A 21,960-nucleotide genomic window follows, 5' to 3' on the forward strand; every position below is an offset into this window, starting at 1 on the left:
GCTTTTAAAAAGAAGGAAATCTTGTCATTTGTGATAGTGTGGATGAACCTAGAGAACATTATGTTAAATGAAATAAGCCAGGCACAGAAAGACAAATACTGCATGATCTCACTTTTATGTATAATCGAAAAAAGTTGAACTTACAGAAGCAGAGAGTAGAATAGTGGTTGCAAGGAGCTGAGAAGTAGGGGAAATGAGAAGATGTTGGTCACTGTATACAAAGTTTCAGTTATGCAGGATTAATAATTTCTGGAAGCCTAATGTACAGCAAGGTGACTATAGCTAATAATACTGTATTCTACACTTGAATTTTACTAAGAGAGTAGATCTTAAATGTTCTCACCACCAAAAAGAAGGTAACCATGTGAAGTAATGGGTATGTTAATTAGTTTGTGGTAATCATTTCATAATGTCTGCACGTATCAAAATATCATGTATACTGTTCTTACTCACAGGTAGGAATTGAACAATGAGAACACCTGGACACAGGGGCCTGTCGTGGGGTGGGGAAAAGGGGGAGGGATAGCATTAGGAGATATACCTAATATAAAAGTCGAGTTAATGGGTGCAGCACATCAACATGGCACATGTATACACATGTAACAAACATGCACATTGTGTACATGTACCCTAGAACTTAAAGTATAATAAATATATATATATACCATGTATACTTTAAATATATGTAATTGTTGTCAGTTTACCTCAATAAAGCTGGAAAATATCATTATATCACTTACAATGGGTAAATTCAATGGTATATAAATAACACCTCAATAAAAATGGTTTTTAAAAAGTAGATGGACTAGCATAATGAACCATCAAGTAATCCATCACGTAGAGCCAACAATTATGAATTAATGGCCGATCTTGTTTCATCTGTAACCCTACTACACTTTTATTTTTGTCATATTATTTTAAAGTACATCTCAGCTATTATGTCTTTCACTGCCAATTTTGTAATATTCATACTATGAGGATAAGTTTTTACAATAACCACAATAAATGCCATCATCACCCAAAAAAACAATGTATCAAAGCACAAGTGATAAAATTAGTACTTTGCTTGACCATTTTAGATTATCTCTTATTGCTGTCTCCTATTTTCATTCTCCTCTCTTTGTTTCAACTACACTTAATATCTGATAGCTCCAATTTCTCAAGTCTTTAAAGTCTGGTTCAGCTCACAGTTGCTTCTGACTCTCACTTATAGAGCTCATTTTCTCATGCAATATTTTTACTGGGATATAATGTTCATCAAACTTTATCTCTGGGATTCTATAAGGCCTGGTTGCAAGCTGCATGTGCCCAGGGAATTTGGTGCCTGGGGCTGCTCTAAACCCAGGCTACTGGAAATTAGTATCTCAGTTTAGGATTTTTCAGGTGCAGTGAATGCGAATTCAAACCTCAATTCCACATCAGGGCTTTCTCTCTCAGAGCCTAGACAATTGTTCTTACAGAACAGATTTTTGTTTTAGTCTATCCATTTCCTAAAGATGTGTCTCTTCCATGGTCCTGACTTTATTTAGAATATCTGTTCCAATTTCCTGCCTTGTATGAGCCTATGACCTTGTCTTCTGATCCCCATATGGCCATTGAAACCAAAAGCTCTAAATGACCAGGAATTGACGAATATCCATGTGACAGCTACTGACTTTAATGTGTACTTACTGCCCTGGAAATGTATTTCCCCTTACTCTGGTCTCTGAGAATTTCCCTTGCTTCCCTGCAAGCTAGTTCTACATTTTTAAAGTTTTTAATGTTTTGTTTTTAATTTTTTACAAGTTTTGCATTGGGAATATTTCAATATGTCTCATCTGCTATATTTCCAGATAGTCTAATCCCTTCTTATAAACTTTATAATCTTTAGACTTTCTAAGAGAAGAGTATCTTCTATCAATCTGAGCGGCACAATTTAAAAGCTTTTATCTCCCATTATAACATAAAGCTTAATTTCTATATTTAAGTACTAAATGTACTACAGAATCATCCCAAAATTAAATAACTTACTAAGTACATCATTCCATAAACCAAAATAAAATGGAATAAAACATCACTGTGAGAAGGAATAGTATAAAAAGAGGCATCATAACAGTGACAAGGCACAACTTTTATTAGTTATTATTTAGTAAAATGGACAGCACTATCACAGTTGGTCCAAGCCAGAATTCCAAAATTCAATGATTGTGTGAGCTTACATAAAGTACCTCAACTGTCTGAGTCTCAGTTGTTTCAAATGTAAAGTTTAGAACTTGAGTCATTTCTTAATGTATTTAAAGCTCTATAATACTATGAATAAAGTATAAAATTTTAAAATAAGCTAAAGAAAAGCATTAATATACCAATCAGCAAGCATCATGACTCAGGAAGAAGGTACAAGAGTATTCAGAATTAAAGGGGCATGATGTATGAAACCTACTTTCAGATGGTTTAATAAGACTTTTTGTGGGTATGTATTCATACACGCATAAATACAGAGGGAGAGGAAGAGGACGGGGAGGAGGAGGAAGAGAGAGAGAAGAGGGAGGGAAAAAATATAATAAAATAAATATACTAAAATATTGAAAACTGGTATATCTGGGAAGAGAACCCATAGGAGTTCTCTGCACTACTCTTGCAACTTTTGTGTAAATCTAAATTTACAACAACTTTTTTAAAAGTGTAATAAAGTTTGTGTTTAAATAACAGATACAACCCTGGCTATATAAAACAGAAACACATAGTTATTCTATCACGGCAAGTGAAGAAAAATCCACAAAGGGACATTACAAATTTATCACTCGCCAAATGTTTCAGGATCACACTTTTGTTGCTATAAATACAAAGTCTCTACTAATGACAGGTTACAGAACTATGTAAAAACTCATAACTCATCCTAAGGGGTAAAACATCAGGTGAGATTTCTGAGCCAAGAATAATTTGGGCAGAAAGCACACAAGTAAGCCAATAAAGCATTCCAACATTAAATCCTGACTTCCTTTGATGTCAGCCCCAGCAGACCAAGGCGAGTGATGACACAGAGGAGTCAGCACAGGAGGAAATGTGTGCCAGCTGGTGCCCAGCATCTTGGAAGTGCAAATTTAGCAGGTAACATAAAACTCCATAACTCTATCTTAAATGCTGGTATGTAAATCACAATATATCTCTTTTCTTGAGAGTCTGTATGCAGCTTCTCAGAGTGTCAAAATAAGTTACAACCAATAATGACTGTTGAATATTATTAAGCCGGCTATAGGTTTAAAAAAATTTTTTTAAACACAGATTGAAAGACAGAGTCTCTTTGCTTGCTTTTTGATGATACTTTTAATTTCAAACTCAACAGGAAACAAGATAATCACAGGTAGCTGAAAGTCAAGACAATTTCAAACCCATAAATGTATGTTACTGATGAACAAAAACCTCAATGCTGATTAAACTGTATTTTCCTACATATTCTGTAATTTCCTAATATATTCCGCATACATATATCTCTGAAGTCTGACCTAGAGAGACAGGATTGTGTAGTAGTGTGTTCAAGTATTTTTCCCCTCTGGCCATGCAAATGAAAATAGGAAAATGGTATACTATGTAAAAATTATGTATCAATTACAAAAAAAAAAAAAGATAATGACACAAAATTATTTCTTTTACTTACTTTTCAAAGTCTTAAATCTTAGTTTTAAATGTGGAAAGCATATACTTTTTTTTATCAGGACCAGTAACCCCACTGCAGGAATTCTCACTCAAATAAAACCTAAAACTTTGGCATGAGGTCATTAAACTATTCCTAGGGCACCCTTTTACTCTAAAAGCCTCTGTAAGCGATTAAAGTTCTAATCTGAATAATTACATTCCACCTACATAAATTCCCTCTGTAGTTTCAACTATATGCAATATCAGTCTTCATTTCCTGAATTAAATTAATGTCGTGTAATGTGGTGCTTCTTTTTTAAGAAAAGGAAGAACATCTACTTTCATAGGTAACCTTTCAGCAACCAGTAGAAGTGATTCATGTGCATGAGGTGAATAGGTCAGTATGAATAATCATTAACCACCAATTTGTGCCAGCATTTATTGTGTCGAGCATTGCAAAAGGGACAACTCATCTAATGAAATGAATGTAGCTCTACGGCTTTATAAAAACCAAATATTTTATAAACTAAATCCTATTTTCCATTGAATTGTACCAATGCATCATTAGAAACTTTATTTTCATTTGTGGCTTGCCTTTAATTAGCTGATACTTCCCATGTTTGATCACCCTTATCTTTCTAGTCAAACACTTAATGAATTGCAAATTAATATTGAAAATCCTAACCTGAAAAAAGAACCACTCAGTAGTGTTTAATAAGTAAATAAGTATTTCTCATAGAGGGAATCTTAAAAACATGCTGCCCCTAAACACATACCAACAGAATTTTTGAAAGATCAAAAAACAATTTTTACAGCAAAATTGGTTACTCAAAGTGAATTTCCAGTGTTACCATAACAGTATGTATTCAATAAACCCAAAATACTAGTATTACATGTCCCTTTCATGAGATTTAATTTTTCAATCCTTGGCTATTTCTTAAATAATGTTTCTACCAGTTGCTGAGTGACCTTCAAGAGTGGCTTTTCCCAGAGTAAAGAAAAGCAGCTGTGTTCCTTGCAGGATGCTCAGGGACTTCCAGAGATCTCCACACCATGCCAACTATTTCAGTCCTTGAGTCATTAGAGAAATTTAAAGAGAAGAATTTATCCCAATTGTCAAAAATTCTGTTGAACCCCATGACATAAACATGTTTAGTTGATCAAAGCTGTATAGTAGCAAAGATGTCTTCAAATATGTTGAATTAGTTAATCTGTAAATCTCATTATTGTAATTTCTGCTCTTAAATAATTTAAAGTATGATTTACTGGTATCTAGTGAAACTGTAAATTAAATTATCTATTATACCTAGAGTTGGTCTAAATTTCATGAAATATAGACCCGATTGTAAAAACCTGTTTTCCTTTCTTCCTAGAATTCCATTCTACTTTGATTCAGAAAATAGCATTCTCTTTCCTCTAGGAAATGTCACCTATACTCCACCCCCTAATTCCCACAGAACAATGTGATTCAAAGAGATGTTGTCATTTTCTTACAGATCACTTGGCCTAGCCACAGACTTGGGGTGTATACTTGTTCAAAGCTGGACCAATCACAGTTCCCCATCCTGGTGGCCAAAGTTGATCTGTATAGTTGTATAGAAAAGGGCATGTGACCCAAGCTGAATACATCACAGTCCTTCCCCAAGATACTCCAAACTGAAATTAAGGCAGTAGGAGCAATCTCTCTCAGGCGGTGAAGAAACTGGGCATGCGAGCTGCCAGCAGCCATGTACCCTGCTATGCAAAGAAAGCTGGTCTTAGGGAACTAAGCCAAGATGCAGAGAAGAACTTCGAAAGAAGACGGAGCACTCCAACAGCATTCAGGTCCTGGCTCTAGTTGTCCCTGACAACTGCCTCACTCCTGACTTCCTTGTGTGTATATAATAAGCCTTCCAACAAATTCCCTTTGTACCAAGCTATTTTCCTATTACCAGTAGCCGAGGAAACTATATACAATATACCAAACAAATTCTAACATAATAAATTTGACTTCTTAGGGGTAGGGCCCAGGAATACTGCAAGAAATTCTAATACCTCTGCAAATTCAAATATATCTAATGCAAACCTGGCTTTAGTCCATGAATCGACATTTAGAAATAACATGATTTAACACTTTCTTCACTACCTTCTTCACTGGGGATAAGTCTTGTTCTTTCATAAGACAGTCAGGGTCTTCTAAGCAAGACCTGTATCTCATATTATGCAATGAACCGCTTTAGCTCACAGCACAAGCCATCAACATAGATGTTCCGTAGGAATATATTGGGCTAAAAATATGAAGACTGGGATATTATGATTGCCACATGATCCTCTGGAATATCATTGGATCCAAAGTAAGGAGATTTTGTGTTCTGGAAAAGTTCTTCTTAGAACAGTGATAGTTGTATAGCAAGACAACAGTAACAAAATTGGGGGAAAAAAATCATTCTTAACTGGATTATTTATTACCAAAAGATACATGCTTGTGAATGGATTCAAAGGGATCCTTGGGACCAAAAAGGAATGTGGATGGCTGTGAAGAAGGCAGTTTTAATCTGAAATGAAGAATCTGATTCCAAAGCTCAGCAAAGAATATCTACATTTTCCTAAGGATTGGGTCTAAGACAAGGCTGCTAGGAATTCAAGATTAAAGAGGCAACAAATATAAAATACATTCTATCTTTAATGTGTTAAAGTGTATTTAAAGCCATATGCCTGTAAATCTCCCTTTCTATGTTTACTGTACCCCTACATTAAGATATTTTTGCATTCAAAGTAAGTGACCAGTTTGCTTTGGGCTGGTGACCCACTATGGAGAGAATCTGAAAGACAAGGGTTGAGAGCAGAATCTTCTGCCCAAGAGAAGGCCCTAAGTGTGCTCAAATGATGGAAGTAGAATATAAAGGCAGTCCAGCTTTAAAAATGTAGCTTTTCCCAAAGAAGCTAAAGGATTCCCTGACCTTCTGTATCTCACTGACTACCAGAACTCAGGGAGAAGTTCAACACCATAATTATAATAAATAAAGCAAACTAATTCTAACTCCCTAAAGCTGATAACTATGCCCTTAACTAGCTCTAAATAAAACAAAAAGAAAAAAAAACTAAGCTGGTTATTCTCTGTATAATTTTGATTTTTTAGAAGGTTATATATTCATTTTAGTTATTTGTTTTATATAACTATTTAGCACAACACATGAACTTAATACATATTGATAATACAAGAAACCAAACCCCATAACAAAATGCAAATTCTGCCTAACTGCATAAACTTACTAAAACCACTAGGCTCTAGACATCAACTTTAGGACAACATAATTTTCTCCAAGTTATTCCAGAAGACTATTTGCATAAAACTTCTGGAAATCTCCACTCCAAAGTTCTTCCACTGTAAACTGCACTTAATCTTTTCAATTAGCAACATGCTTAAAGAATACAACACAATATCTGGGATCAATGGTCTATACATTTCTACAAACTGAAATCATATACCTATATAACAACAGAGCAACTGATTGTGACTCGAACCTATCTTGCAACTACACTAATAATTTGGCATTAAAAGGATATTCGAATAGAGCCATATTAATAGAAAATAGTGTCATTTAGTATAATTTCTTAAGAATCTCCACTTAAAATTCTCAGAAAAATTTAAACTACAGACCCAGAGAACTGATAGTTACTTTTATTAACCTCTCCTCTGATTATAATATGACTGTTTTAGAAGACCTTAAGAACACATTCAGTAAAGTAAAATTTCATTTCAATGCCTTTTTATAACCTTTCAGTTCCCAGAATAGGAATAATAATTAGCACTCTCATTTCTAGTGCTTGAAAAACAATGAGGTATGTGCTTTAAAGAATTAAGTTATATCATTTTCACCTGCATCGATGCTCCTTCTACTCTTGCCACACAGGCGACCCGATCCAAGAAAGTCACTGCCACAGGCACCGCCACAAAGAAGCCTTTACAAAAGGCCTTGATGTATCTTTTCACCCACCCTTGTGACTGTGCCATACCTAAAAATACAAAGAAAACAACTATGAAATTAGTCTCAATATAGGTGAAAAACAAAAACATAAAAACAGTACATGAAAAGTAAGAGTTACCAAAGGGCAATCTTGTCTCTTAATATATTTCACACTCATTCCTGTAACCGTCAGAATAAATCTGACTTAGTTAAAGTCCTAAAGCAAAATACATGAACTCAGGTTAACGCTTTTCCACGACTCAAGTCCACTTGCTAACTTCAGTAGGAAATTTCTCCACACAAAACAGTAAGTTAGAAAAAAATAAGCATTCCAGAAGTAAATTATTTTCTGTTGCTGACTATTATGATGAAGTTACTCCTTATACCCCTGATATCTGTTCTCTTCTACAGCAATAAAAGTTTCAGTGGAACATGTGGCTGCCCAACTGAAGACTGTTTCCAGCCTCCCTTGCAGCTAAGTGTGACCATGTCACTAGATTTGATCAACGGCATGAGTAGAAAGGATATACTTCTAGGTTGTACCCTGAAAAGGAGGATGCCCTCCCTTTTCTTCCCCATTTTATAACTGTAACAATTTGGTGGTTGGAGTAGGGGTGGCCATCTCAAACTATGAGATAAAAGCTTCAAGTAAAGATGACAAAGCAACAAAATGGAAGGATCCTAGGTCCGCAACACTATGGAGGCACCACACTGTCCTGCATTGCTTACATTTGGACTGTTAAATCAGAGATAAATCACTTGCACTGTTTGTGGTGGCGGTGTTGGTATTGTTGTTGTTGTTTTTAGACAGGGTCTCACTCTGTCACACAAGCTGGAGTCTTGGCAAGACTTTTTTGGATAAGACTTCAAAAGCACAGGCAACCAAAGCAAAACAGACAATGGGGATTACATCAAGCTAAAAAGTTTCTGTGCAGCAAACAATCAACATAATAAAGAGACAACCTACAGAATGGAAGAAAATATATGCAAACTATACTTCTGACAAGAGGCTAATATCCAAAAACGCATAAGGAACTCGAACAACTCAATAGCAAAAAGACAACTCAATTAAAAAATGGTCAAAAGAGCTTACCAATAATTTCTCAAAAGAAGACATACAAATAGCCAAGAGGTATATGAAAAGAATGTGCAGTCATGAGGGAAATGCAAATCAAAACCACATGGATATCATTCCACCCCAGTTAGAATGTCCATTATCAAAAGACAACAAGTGCTGGCAAAGGTGGAGAAAAAGGAACCCATATACACTCTTTATGGGAATGTAAATTAATATGGCCATTATAGAAAAGAGTTTGGAGGTTCCTCAAAAAGTTAAAAATAGAACTACCACGTGATTCTGTAATCCTGTTCTTAGGAATATATCCAAAGGAACTGAAATCAATATATAGAAGAGATATTTGCACTCTCATGTTTATCACAGTACTATTCATAATAGCCAAGGTATGGAATTAATCTAAGTGTCCATCAATGGATGAATGAACTTTAAGATGTGAGATAACTTTAAGATGTTTCGCCATAAAAAAGAATGAAATCCTGCCATCTGATACAACATGGAAAAACCTGGAGAACATTAAGTTAAGTAAAATAATCCAGGCACACAAAGACAATATTGCACAATCACTCATATATAGAATCTAAAAAAGTTAAACTCATAAAAGTAGAAAGTAGAATGGTAGTTACCAGAAGGTGGGGTAGTTAGTGGGGAGGAGAGGTTGGGGAGATGTTGCTCAAAGGAGATATAATTACATTTAGGAGGAATACATTTCAGGACATCTGTTGTATAGTAAGGTGAGTATAGTTAATGATAAGATATTGTATTCCTGAAAAATGTAAACAGAGTGGATGTTACATGCTCTTACCACAAAAATGATAAATATGTTAGATAATGCATTTATTAATTAGCTAGATTTAACCATTCCACAATGTACATGTACTTCAAAACATTGTGTTGTATACAATAAAACTCACAATGTTATCTGTTTACTCAGAAAATAGATAAAAATAAAAATACTCAACCACTAATTCCCTCCCAAATCTTTAATATATCACAGGAAAAAGATGAATGATAATCTAAATTGGCTAATTCTGAATTACCTACTGTAACTGACATCAATAAGCGCTATATGTATGCAAGGTAAGTAATTAAGACCAGTACTCTTGTTTTTTATACTTTTATCAACATATATTGCACATAACATAACATTCACCCAAACCAGTAATCTTTTTATACCTAATCAGAATAAATGTAACTCAGACTAACTTTAGAATATAAGCAATTTAAAAACATGTTTTCATTCAAACTCATCTAACAACTATAATCTTAAGTTAAATTGCTTATGATTTCACACATCTGGTACTCAAGAAATGTGTTTGGCCCAAGGTACTGACTGTTTCTGTGAGCTATCTTAACCACTATACTCCTAAAAGAGTAAACCTGCTTGACATGTTTCATTCATTCATACCCAGCTTTAATGTGAGCCCTTGAGTAAAACTAATTTCTCTTCAATGACATCTTTTGCCTAGAATCAAAACACCTTTACTAGCTCCATTTACATATCTCTACAAAAGATTTAATATACTTTTCCAATGGACTATTTTACAAAGGTCCCATTTATCATGTACTATCTGCCTTAATATAGAAGAATAACTTTGACATATTTATCAAATTAGTACCTTCAAGATGCAAAAGATGCATTCTCCTCAATATTAGATTTTATTAGCTCAGTCTCTCTGAAAACACTTCTAACCACAGGTTTAACAACACAAACATCGGTCTTACAATAAATGTATAAATGGAATGACCTCCACATCTATTCTTTTTAATGTTTCCAAAATATAAATAAATATATCCAAAGATTTCAGATTATAAAATATCTGACTCCACAAGTAATTTATAACATGCTCCCATGTACATAGGGAAAAAAAAATAGTTACTATGTAGAATAGAAAGGAAATGGCTCAACAGTAAGTAATCAATTCCTCTTTGACCAGTTTGACAGCTTCAAAGTTATTTTAGGTGGTCTACACTTATGTTTAAGTCACATACAACTCCCAGATAATAATTCCAGGGTAGTGTTTCCCAAGCTTGCCTTGATTGACATGCTTAAAAATGAAGATCCCCACTCTCACTCAGACCACCAAAATAAAACACTTCAAGTGATTCCCTTAGAGCCAGTCTGGAAAATACTGATATTTGGGTGTTTAAAGGTCAGATGTTTACTCACTCCTCAAGTTTATTACCTTCTGAAAATGAGAAAAGGGGAAAAGTTAGCAAAGAAATATCATCCTGAATGTCTCCTTACATTTAGTTTACCTCCGTACTACATTAAGTATCTGCAGAACAAACATTGTACAGAAAATGAACACCACTACCACATTCTACATTCTAACCTCCACCTGGTTCCATGAGAAAATGACTTCCAGTGGATTGTCTCTTTGTCCCTGCTAAGGCAGTTCAATCATCCATCCACTCATCTACCCACTCACTTACTACTTGGCTTATTCATTCTTTCAACCAGTGTTTACTAAGGGTCTTCCACAAGCACTGTGTTAGGCACCAGGGAACCATAAAACAGTGAGCAAGGCCAGTCCCAGTCCCCTATCTCATCGAGTTTTTACAACCAACTATGGAATGATAAGGGTCAATCTGAAAATCACATAAACATACATAAGAGTGTAATAAGTGCTATGAGAGAGATACAGAGAGGTCAGGAAAGGTCTTTGAGGAAGAGGCTGAACTCAAAAATGAGGAGGAGTTGTCTAGATAAAGAACTGTGGGGTAGGCAAGGGTATTCCAGAGAGCAGCCATGTCACATGCAAAGTCCCTGTGACAGGAGTGGTCATGTTGTGATGGACAACTGAAGGGAGGCTGGTGTAGATAAAGCACACAGGAAGTGGAAGAGTACAGTGGGACATAAATGGGAGGAGGCAATGTAAATGCCAGAGCAGTTAAGACCTCGCAGGCCCTGTAAGGATTTGCAGCAAATGCGAAGTAACTGAAATGTTCTAAAATGGAGGTGAATGATCGTATCTGCATGTTGAAATAATCATCTATCTGAAAGTCTGGATAGGACAAAAATGGATATAGGGAAACCAGATTATTCTAGTGGTCCAGGGCAAGAGATGATAGTTGGAGTAGGATGATAGTGGAGATGGACTAAAATGGGCAGATTTAAGTATGTATTTTGGAAGTTGAACTGACAGGATCTGGAATTAGATGGGCAATGATGGGAGAAGAAAGGAGATAAAGTGTCAAGGGGCTGTGGTAGCCTGTCAAAGCACTGTTATTTTGTCATTCTCTTGAATTACATGTCAAAATATTTCATACTAAAATTATGCTCATAATGCCATTCCTCAAACTTTTTTTTGGCAAACAAGCAGATGTGCTCCCTGCCCTCAAGGAGTTACAATATACCAAGGAAGACTGCCCTTCAACAATTATTTCCAATGGATGAGCATTAAAAAGGGACGATAGCCCTGAAGCACGACAGCATGAAGCAAGGCTGTCTTATTCATCAGAAAATGATCAAGGAAGGCCTGCCCCACTACACCCCCACCCCCGAAAAAATGGCATTTGAGGGAAGACCTGGGCATTTCAGGTAAAAGCAGTAACATATATGAAGGCCTAGGGGCAAAATAAAATGTAGCTGTTTAAGAAACTAAAATAAGTTCAGTTTGGATAGAGTATATACAAAATTTATTACGTGAATTTTTAATTCAGTAAGCATTTATTTACTATCAAGCAACAATGCTAAGTACAGAGGATATAAAGATGGCTAAGCATATAGTATAGTACCATTCAAAAACTTTCAATAAACAATACATTTCTACATACATTTATATGTGCACATAAAAGTATTTTAAATTGAATATTATTTATATTGTTTTAATTGTGTAATAACCACCCATATGTTACTTGTGTAGTTATTAAAGTATACCAAAAGAAGGAAGAAAGCAGCATCAAAATGCTAACAGTGGTTAATTCTGGAGGCTGGGAATAGAGACGATTACTATTTTCTTCTTTGAACTTTAGCTGGTTTCTAAAAAAGAAAGATGGTATCTGCCCTAGGAAGTCACTTTGATATACAGATAATATGGGGTAACACTAGTGTTAATCTCTATCCCATCACAATGAACAAACCACACTCTCACTCCAGTCTCTGCTGCTCTAAGTAGTACAAACAACACTGAGCAAGATTATTTCCTGTTTATGCAGCAATCAATATATTTAACTGACTATAATGTTGTTTATGCAGCCAATGCAGGCTGTCATATTTCTGGAAACTTCTGGAAAGTTCTGTCAAATGTTCACTACTTTTAAGAGGCACAGAATGGAAACATGTCTTCTCTTTGCTGTTCATCATACCCTGCATGCATGGACCTTCACAAAATAGCTGAGGATACCTGCAGGATAGAAACAGAATGCTTCCAAGTATGATGCCACAGCTATCTTAGTGATAAGGTAGTATGCATGATTAAAACGTAAATTAGGGGGAAACATTAATAAAAGTTGCATTAAATTCACATTCCCTGAATTTTGAGCTTCCTCTTCTTTTCCAGTAATGTTCTCCTACATTACTTCTACTCCATTTAGTCACTAGTACCCAAAAAGGAGCATGGTAATGAGACTCAGGAGACCTGAGGTGGATAATCTGTGTCTGTCTATAACCAGCTCCATGACTTTGAACAAGTCACTTCTGTGCCTATTTCCTCATGTGTAACAAGAAGGGGCTTATTTGGGAGGCCAAGCAAGAACTCAAGTGAGGAGTTCGAGGCCTGGGCAACACAGCAAGACTCCGATCTCTGCTAAAAATTTAAAAATTAGCCAGGCATGGTAGCATACACCTGTAGTCCTATCTACTTGGGAGGCTGAGATGGAAGGACTGCTTGAGCTAAGGAGTTTGAGGCTGCAGTGAGCTATGACTGTGCCACCACACTACAGCCTAGGTGACCAAACAAGACCCTGTCTCCAAAAAAAGTGAGGGGGAGGAAGGGTTAGATGTAATACCTAAGGTTCTTTCTAAGCCAAAATGCTTTATTTCTATAATTTTTTATTGTTTTTAATTGTTTCTTAAGAACTTTAGCAGATACTAAAAAAATATACTGAGATCATTATTGACTAAGAAAAAGTGAAGTTGCCTTTATGGTTTGAGACTTTTTTAAGTGTCGAAAATAAAAAAGAATTAATTTTATTGAACAACTGGTTAAAAGACACAATGGTGAGGGAGCTGAAACCAGTGCAAATCATGTAAAAGAACATTTTAAATATAAAGACGTGAACACTGTTGCTCTTTCACTTCTCATTTCCACAACTTGACTGCTGACCAGAGCACTGCTACCATCCCCTGCCCAACAAAGTCAGGGCAAGTGTTTTTCTGAGAGATTAAAAAGGAGCATGAGGGAGATGTGTCAGTCTGATAGTGTGCTGATCCTGCTCCAAGCCAAGGAAGCAAGGGCAATAAAGGCTACCCTGGAAACAAGGTACAAGTGGTTGCTATTTTCAGAGGCTGAAAAGAAAAGGCTCAATTCAGTGCTGTCTTATCTGAATTGTGAGGGGCACCTGTATTTCATAATAATAAAACACTGTTAAAAGCTTCTATCATGTAAATACTAAAGAAGCCATACATACATGAAGAAATGAACACAACATTTCTATGTTGTCATATCCAATAATTTTCTTAAAGTTTTATGGCATTCACATATTGGCAAAGTTAATGCATCTCCTTGTCTATGTAAATTGCCAAAGAATCATTCAGATGATCCGGTCTTTTGTATACACTTTAAATGTTTAAAACCACCACACTAATAAGTACCTAGCCCCAACTTCCTCTGAGAAAAATTTCATCTAACCAATAACAATGAGGTACTAAAATCATCCCTGGCAAAAAGGGAATAATCTTTATCAGTTACCTCATTCTTCTTGTAACTATGGAAGTTATTGAGGTTCAAAACACTGCTCCTGAGAAAATTATTGCTTAAAGTTGTAAGTACACCAGGTTCATTGCTGAAGTACTTAAACTGAGAATACCTTTTAAATAAGCTTTCAGAATCAAGTGAAATCATATTTGCCACCTGGCATACAGCACTTACAAGTGAGAGTTTCTTGGTGATGCTGACCTCAACCACATAACAACCCACACTGTAAATTTCTCTCCTTCCCATAACAACTTGTGGCTTGATCATGCATTAATTCATCTAAAATTGTTCTTAAGTCTGCTTATATTTTAGCTTGTACAAAGTCACCAATCACTCATCCATGGCAACCAGGTGGATAAATCCACCACAAGTCATCCTAATTATAAAAACTATTTAAAAGTTGTGTGGGAGGTTTGAAGGTAAGAGGAAAATAATAAGTTATAAAGCAGTATCTTATGTAAAATGTAACCTTTCAATCATCATCATAAGCCTACACACAATCAAGATTTTATTTATAAAGAGGAAATCATCAAACTATGAATATCAGAGAACACAAGAGTGGGGATCCAAGCAAATCTGACATACAATGCCTGAATCGGTCAGTATATACATACGTACCATGCACCATGGAATTGTGCTAAGAGATACATATGTGAAATAGAACAAGGCCAGCACGGTCCTTTCTCCATGTGGAGTTTGCATTTTCATTCTTTCAACATTAAGTGCCAACTTTGTGCTAGACACTGTGTTAAGACACCAGATTGACCAAGCCATAGTTCCTCCCCAGAGGGACCTGTGACAAGATCACAAGAAACAAGCAGATGACCACACATAATCCAGCTGTCATCCTCCATGGATCTTTCTAGCAGCCCCTGGTACCAATAACCTGGCTTGGTAAACAGAGCCTAAGCATGTGAAAAATCAGGAAACATTTGGACACATCTGGACTAATACAAGGATAAAAAAGAAAAACTGATAAATTACAACAATTTTGGTTCCAATGGAAGCAGATCTTGGCAAGTAATCTATAGAGAGCAATTAAAAAAATTTTTCAGGACTACCTTGCTCCTTTCACATTATAAGTAAATAATGTTTTATAAACAGACACTTAGTACTCTTTAGAACATGAATACCAGTTTCAAATTCTTTATCTTCAGTCTTGTCTGAGTTAGTAGTTCTCACTTGAAAATTCCCAGGAAAGACCAAAATGGCACATACACAAAAAAAGAAATAAGAAAGAAAGAGGAAAACCAGTCAAAAATAATAAAGGAGGAGAAATGTAATTATGTAAGGCATAAAGTTAGTCATTTTTTGGCAAAGATACCCAATAAAGAAGTCAACACTGATACAATGATGAAGCTACGCCCTATAAAATTGCTTCTTTCATGGAGATAATTGTGACTTTCTGTTGGTAAACTGGTAAGCATCTGGATACTAAGAGAAGAGAGGTTAAAACTGATGTATTCAATTTTAAGTCAGCAATACGTAAAATCAAATGAATTTGAAGGTCATGCTCTAGTACAACTGATGTAGAGAGAAAATACAACCAGGACACAACTAGGATATGGAAATTCAGAAAGGCTTCCTGATTTTTTGGTAAGGACTCCAACTTGCAAACATCATGCATTTATGCACACCCTTCCCTCGGATTCTGTAGAAGAGCAGACCCCACCCTGTCCAAGGTGCTCTTCAGAAGCAGCATCAGCAAAGAGGGAAAGTCAGTGAAAACCTGGTGGGCTTTGAATCCAAGACCTCAGTTCAAATCGTGATTCAACAGTGTGGAAATTACTTTATCTCAGTAAGCAAACTTTTTCATCTGTGAAACCTTGCAGGGTTTCCAGAGGTTCAAAATGTTCATATGCATTTGTTTTGTTTACATAAGCATTTGTGTAAAGAAAATGGCTAGATCATCAAAGGGTATTTCTTCAGATAAAGCACTAGCTCTGTCTAAGGAAGAGGACTACCAATAACAAATCAAAAAAGGGTAACAGAATTAAGGATGTCCATTACAGACAATAAACCAATAAAGCCCATCTTCTAGGTGATAAGACACTTAATATATAATCATTTTGTTCTGCTTTGAACCTCATGCTGTTCTAAGATTTGACCAGTTAGGGGCAATCATATGTACTGATATTGACCAGTTAACAAGAATGTGTTCAGCACTGTCAGGTGTCTTGAGGTTTTTTCTTTTTTTAAGCAAAATAAAAGGAAATATATGACTTAGTGCCAGAATTGGACCACGGGAATAAATTACATAATAGTCACTGAGGAAAGAAAAAAAAAGGAAGAAAAGAACTGGAATTACAGGGAAAAAAATTCATGATGAGAAAGGCTAAAAAGAAAAACAATGAATTAGAATGTAGGTGGTGAGTTTAAAAATGTTCATTATAAAAATCTTAGAATGTTTCTGTATGTTTAAAATTTTTCCTCAAAACTCTGGAAATAAAAGAATAAATTACATTTGTTAAGTCACTCAGATAAAAGAAAAATATAATTAGAGTGAAGATTCATACAGCCCATCTGAGATAGCAAGAATGCTGGCCAGATTAGGGAACAGGATATATATTAAGACAAGTGAGACATAAGACTGAATATGAATTTTTTTTTTTTTTTTTTGAGTCTTGCTCTGTTGCCCAGGCTGGAGTGCAGTGGCACCATCTCAGCTCACTGCAAGCTCCACCTCCCAAGTTCACGCCATTCTCCTGCCTCAGCCTCCCGAGGAGCTGGGACTACAGGTGCCCACCACCACACCCAGCTAATTTTGTTTTGGTATTTTTAGTAGAGACAGGTTTCACTGTGTTAGCCAGGATGGTCTCAATCTCCTGACCTCATGATCCGCCCACCTCAGCCTCCCAAAGTGTTGGAATTACAGGTGTGAGCCACCACGTCCGGCCTGAATATGAATTTTTTTGTTTTAGTTTTTTTTTTTTTTTTCCTCATCAATATGGACATCTTCATGGCTCCAATATTTTTGGAAACCATATCAATCAAAATCCTTTAACAATATTCTAGGACTCTCTTAAGAACTGGCTCAGGCCATCCTAATCCTATAAATTATCCTTATCCTGTAACTCCAAATAGATACCATTTAACAACATTTACAACAAATGCCTAATCTCAAATTTCAGTTATTAAAATGAAATAAATTCCACAAAAAGTTTACCATAAAAATTAATAAGACAGTGAATAATAGCTTTTTACAGAGGGAGAAAAATCCTATTAAATGATAACCATTAGCAAGGAGAAGCTTGGTAAGCTTTAAACCCTAATAACCACAAAGTTTGGATTTCAACACTGTACTGTATTTTTTTCCAATTTAATAGAAAAGTATAACTGCTATCATTAAGTAGAAGCTAAAGGCAATGTGAATTTTAAGCTAACAATATGAGGACTTAAATATGTGTATAAATGAAACAGACCAGGTACTTATCCATAACCCAAGCAAAGCAAGTAGACGATACTGGACTATTTCACCGTAAGTCCATTTTTTCTTGAAGTAATAATACACTGGGTTAGTAAAAGGATATATTATCAGCATCAGGAATACTCACTGAATAGCTAAGAAGAAAATACTGCATTATTTGGCATTTGGGCTGTGTTCAAAATTGGCTTTAAAAAAAGTAAGAAAGCCTATAAATGGAAAAAGCACTCTAGAAAAAAAAATCTCAAGAACCTTTTGAAAATCAAAACTTAGAAGAAGTGAGACAGGGGAAATAAGAAAAAGGTAGTAACACTCAGAACCTAAAAAAAGAAGGGTACAAAAATATTAGAAAGTGGGCATTAGGCAATAACATGAGTAATGGAAAAATATCACTAGCAATCATGTGACAGCCAGTTTCCAAAGCAGAGTCATCCAAGTATCAAGCTTTGCTGTTCCTTATCTACTTTGTTACCTCACATTTTTTCCTACTGCCTAACACTGCTTCATATTCACTTCTCTTACACTGCAGCCCTACTTCGGTCTTATTTCAGAATGGAACAAGGGTCTTATTAGGGCTCAACAATAAGCAGAATTGGAAAACTTTTTTAAAGAACATGGTTTCTGGGTCTCATGAAAATCCTATCCTGACCCCTACTCTTCACGCTTCAAATATATTGCTTTCTATACTAGAATGCAAATGCCTTTACTAGAATGCCATATCAACTCAAGTCATACCTACAACATGGCCTTTCCTTTGATCAGGGTTGGGAGTCAGGAGTAGGAAGGCTTCTCAAAAGAACCAGGTCACTAGACCCCAAGGGACAAAAATGGAAAGAGAAAGTCACAAAAAAGTAGGACTGAAAAATACAATTTAACCAGCAAACTTATAGCTAGCCCAGGGACTATTACTACTCTTTACAAAATGATAAATACAAAAAATTAGAAACACAGGCTCCCCCATCAGGAAAGCACATTAAGGCTCTGATTAGTCTGTCAAAAATAAAATCTGTTCAGACTATGGCTTAAAGATTTGGAAGGGTGCCCGCAGCCCATGTATGGCAGCTGCAAGTCCATGGGGAGCTCAAAAAGCAACAGTGCAGACTCAGTACTGAAGATGCAAACCAGAGGAAAAGATTTATGCAATTTAAGGTGAAAGCAAAAGAAATAAATTCCTTTAGAATGAGTGCTTATGGTCCTTTTAGCTTATAAGTGCAAGTGTACCCACAAACACGCATGCACATTTGCTGAAATGGCAACAAAGGACAAGTTAGCAGCATATGTTAAAAAAAGAAAAAGTAAAAATAAATATATAAATAAATAAAACAGCCAAGAGGACAGTACAAAGAAGCTCATCCTGAGTGGCCTGGAGATAAAAGCAGATGGAGCACAGCATTACCCAGACACAAGTGTCTGCTGCACAAAAAGACCAGGTATTATAATGAGCCTATGGTGAGTATTACAGCATATGGAACTGCGATCTCATTTAGATTATTCTCCATACTTATATGCCTTGTTTTGATTTTTGCATACTTGCCTGTAAATTGGAAGACATTGTTTTAAGATACCTGTGAAATTTCATCAACTGTGGCTAGAGTTGAAATTTTAACTTCAACGTTAAGAGAAACACGAATCAGAACTACAAAGCTGAGCTGCTCCTAAATTTCTGATGATCCACGGAAACTGTGTGAGATAATAAATGTGTTAAGCCACTGATTTGGGTGGTTATGTGTTTTGCAGAAATGACTAATAAATACGAAAAGCACAAAAAGACCCAAAGGCGCAAGGAAACTTGGTATTTGATAAAGTCAACATTCATATTGGGAAGAGAAGTTGAATTAACAAGTTATGTTGAAACAATTAGCTACAATTTGGAAGGAGAATAAAATCAAAGCTGGATAGTTATTAAATTCATTATAAGAAAATAAATTCCAGATAAGCCAAACATTAAATGTAATAAATAGAAATATAAAAATAATAAAAGGAAACAAAAACAACAGTGTTTTAAGGGTAGAAAGAGGCCTTTCTGAACATTTTACAAAACCCTGAAAACATGAAAGACAAATACTGATAGATTTCACTACATAAAAATCAAAACATACCATAATGTTAAAAGACAATCAGCAAGATATTAAAAAATCATAATATTTATTAATCATGAAGGCTCAATATCTCTAAAATTACACAATTCTTAGAAAGTATAAGAAAAAAGACAATAATTTTGAGAGAAAGGTATTTCACTGAAACAAAATATAGACAGTATATAAAGACATAAAAAGATGTGTAAACACACTGATAATAAAATCAATATAAATAAAAACAAAAGACCACCTTAGGCTATCAAACTGACAAATACAATATGGCAATATGTACCAAAATGTTACATGAATACACCTTCTGATGCAGAAATACCACTCCAGGAATTTATTTTATGGATGCAAAGATATGATCAAGGATATTCAACATATCATTTTTATTGCAGTGAAAAACTAAAAACCAAATGTCCACAAATATGTAAATAAATGATGGCATACATACAGAATAATTTGCAATCATTAAAAAGAACAATATATCGTTATATTGCTTGAGATTCTGCTTCAAAAAAGTTGGAAAATTGCATTTTTAAAATGAACCCATTTATGTGAAATTTTATACCCACACAGCATCATCCTCATCGTCATCCTTATCATCATAGAAAGAGGTCAAATAATAAAGAATATGAACCAAAATGATGACAGTATTTATTTGCAATGAAAGGAATTTAACTTTATTCTGTATATTTTTCCATATTACTTAAATCTTCAGTAATGGGTATTTAGTATCTTTATATACTAAAACAATATTAATATTAGTTTTTTCTGCTACAATAACTATTTCTTAATGTAAATTAGCTCATATGTAGGAAAATGACATCAGTCTTATGTGAAAGCTATGCTGGTTCATATACTGGTTCAATTTTCCCCAGTACATGAAGGTTTTGATCCAACCAAGAGCAAGTTTTCTCCCAATTAAAGCGAATTTGGGAGGCCGAGACGGGTGGATCACGAGGTCAGGAGATCGAGACCATCCTGGCTAACACGGTGAAACCCCGTCTCTACTAAAAAATACAAAAAACTAGCCCGGCGAGGTGGCGGGTGCCTGTAGTCCCAGCTACTCGGGAGGCTGAGGCAGGAGAACAGCGTGAACCTGGGAGGCGGAGCTTGCAGTGAGCTGAGATCCGGCCACTGCACTCCAGCTTGGGCGACAGAGCGAGACTCCGTCTCAAAAAAAAAGCGAAAGTCTCATTTGGTGGCTTCAAGACTTTCCACTGTTAAAGGAGGCTGAGAGTACCAACGAAGAAATACAAAGATATTTTCCCCTGTGTTTAAAATAAAACAAAATCAACAGATCAATACCCTGGAGCAGATTTTCAACTTTGATGAAATTGATCTGTATTAGAAGCAGAATGACTTTAAGGACCTACAACAAAGAAAGAAAACCAAGGATTGAGGCTAAGACTGATGTGATGCTGGGTGCAAATGCCAGTAGAGATTTAATAATGCTATTGTTTTTTTGACAACTTCTATTTTCTTAGCTTTGTTTACAAAATTCCACTGGTTTCAAATGATCTGTTCCTAGCCCTATTTTCTTTACAAGCCCTAAAATTTTATGGTATAATTTTGCAGAATTAAAGATTTTTCAGGAATGCATATGTCATTAATAGCAGAAATGCCTCTACTATACTGAGTAAAATGCAGTAAGGTAGAGAAATGTTCCATACCAAAAAGAAACAAAAAACAAAGAAAGAAAGCAAAAAAGAGAAATGACAGGAAGAAGGAGAGGGAGAAAGAGGAGGAAGAGGAAAGAAAGAAACCGCATACTTCACTTTGTTTTAGTGAGAGTGTCTAATGAAAGATATTAAATGCAGGGCAAAACCATCTCATTAATATTCTTGAATTATACCACAGATTTTGATTCTATATGAGATACACCTAAAGAAATGGTTTTTGCTCCATCAGACACTTAAAATCTAAACAAGGGAGTGAATTAAACAGTCATCAACTA

The 21,960-nt window shown here is 35.4% G+C and overlaps 1 protein-coding gene across 6 annotated transcripts in view; it reads right to left on the bottom strand.

Annotated features, from left to right (window-relative positions):
* The window catches only part of IMMP2L (inner mitochondrial membrane peptidase subunit 2), an 879,518-nt gene that overhangs the window by 832,207 nt on the left and 25,351 nt on the right, over positions 1 to 21,960 (bottom strand). For 5 of the 6 annotated variants that reach the window (XM_025379245.1, XM_025379241.1, XM_025379240.1 and 2 more), the window contains exon 3: positions 7,472 to 7,608. In XM_025379245.1, the coding sequence (XP_025235030.1) occupies positions 7,472 to 7,606 (135 nt within the window). In that variant the 5' untranslated portion in view covers positions 7,607 to 7,608. Of the gene's footprint in view, positions 1 to 7,471; positions 7,609 to 18,658; positions 18,727 to 21,960 lie in introns of all 6 variants that reach the window. The other variant, XM_025379243.1, reaches the window with a different exon arrangement.

This window comes from Theropithecus gelada, chromosome 3 (genome assembly GCF_003255815.1).
Source record: "Theropithecus gelada isolate Dixy chromosome 3, Tgel_1.0, whole genome shotgun sequence".
In the NCBI taxonomy this organism is placed as follows: Eukaryota; Metazoa; Chordata; class Mammalia; order Primates; family Cercopithecidae; genus Theropithecus; species Theropithecus gelada.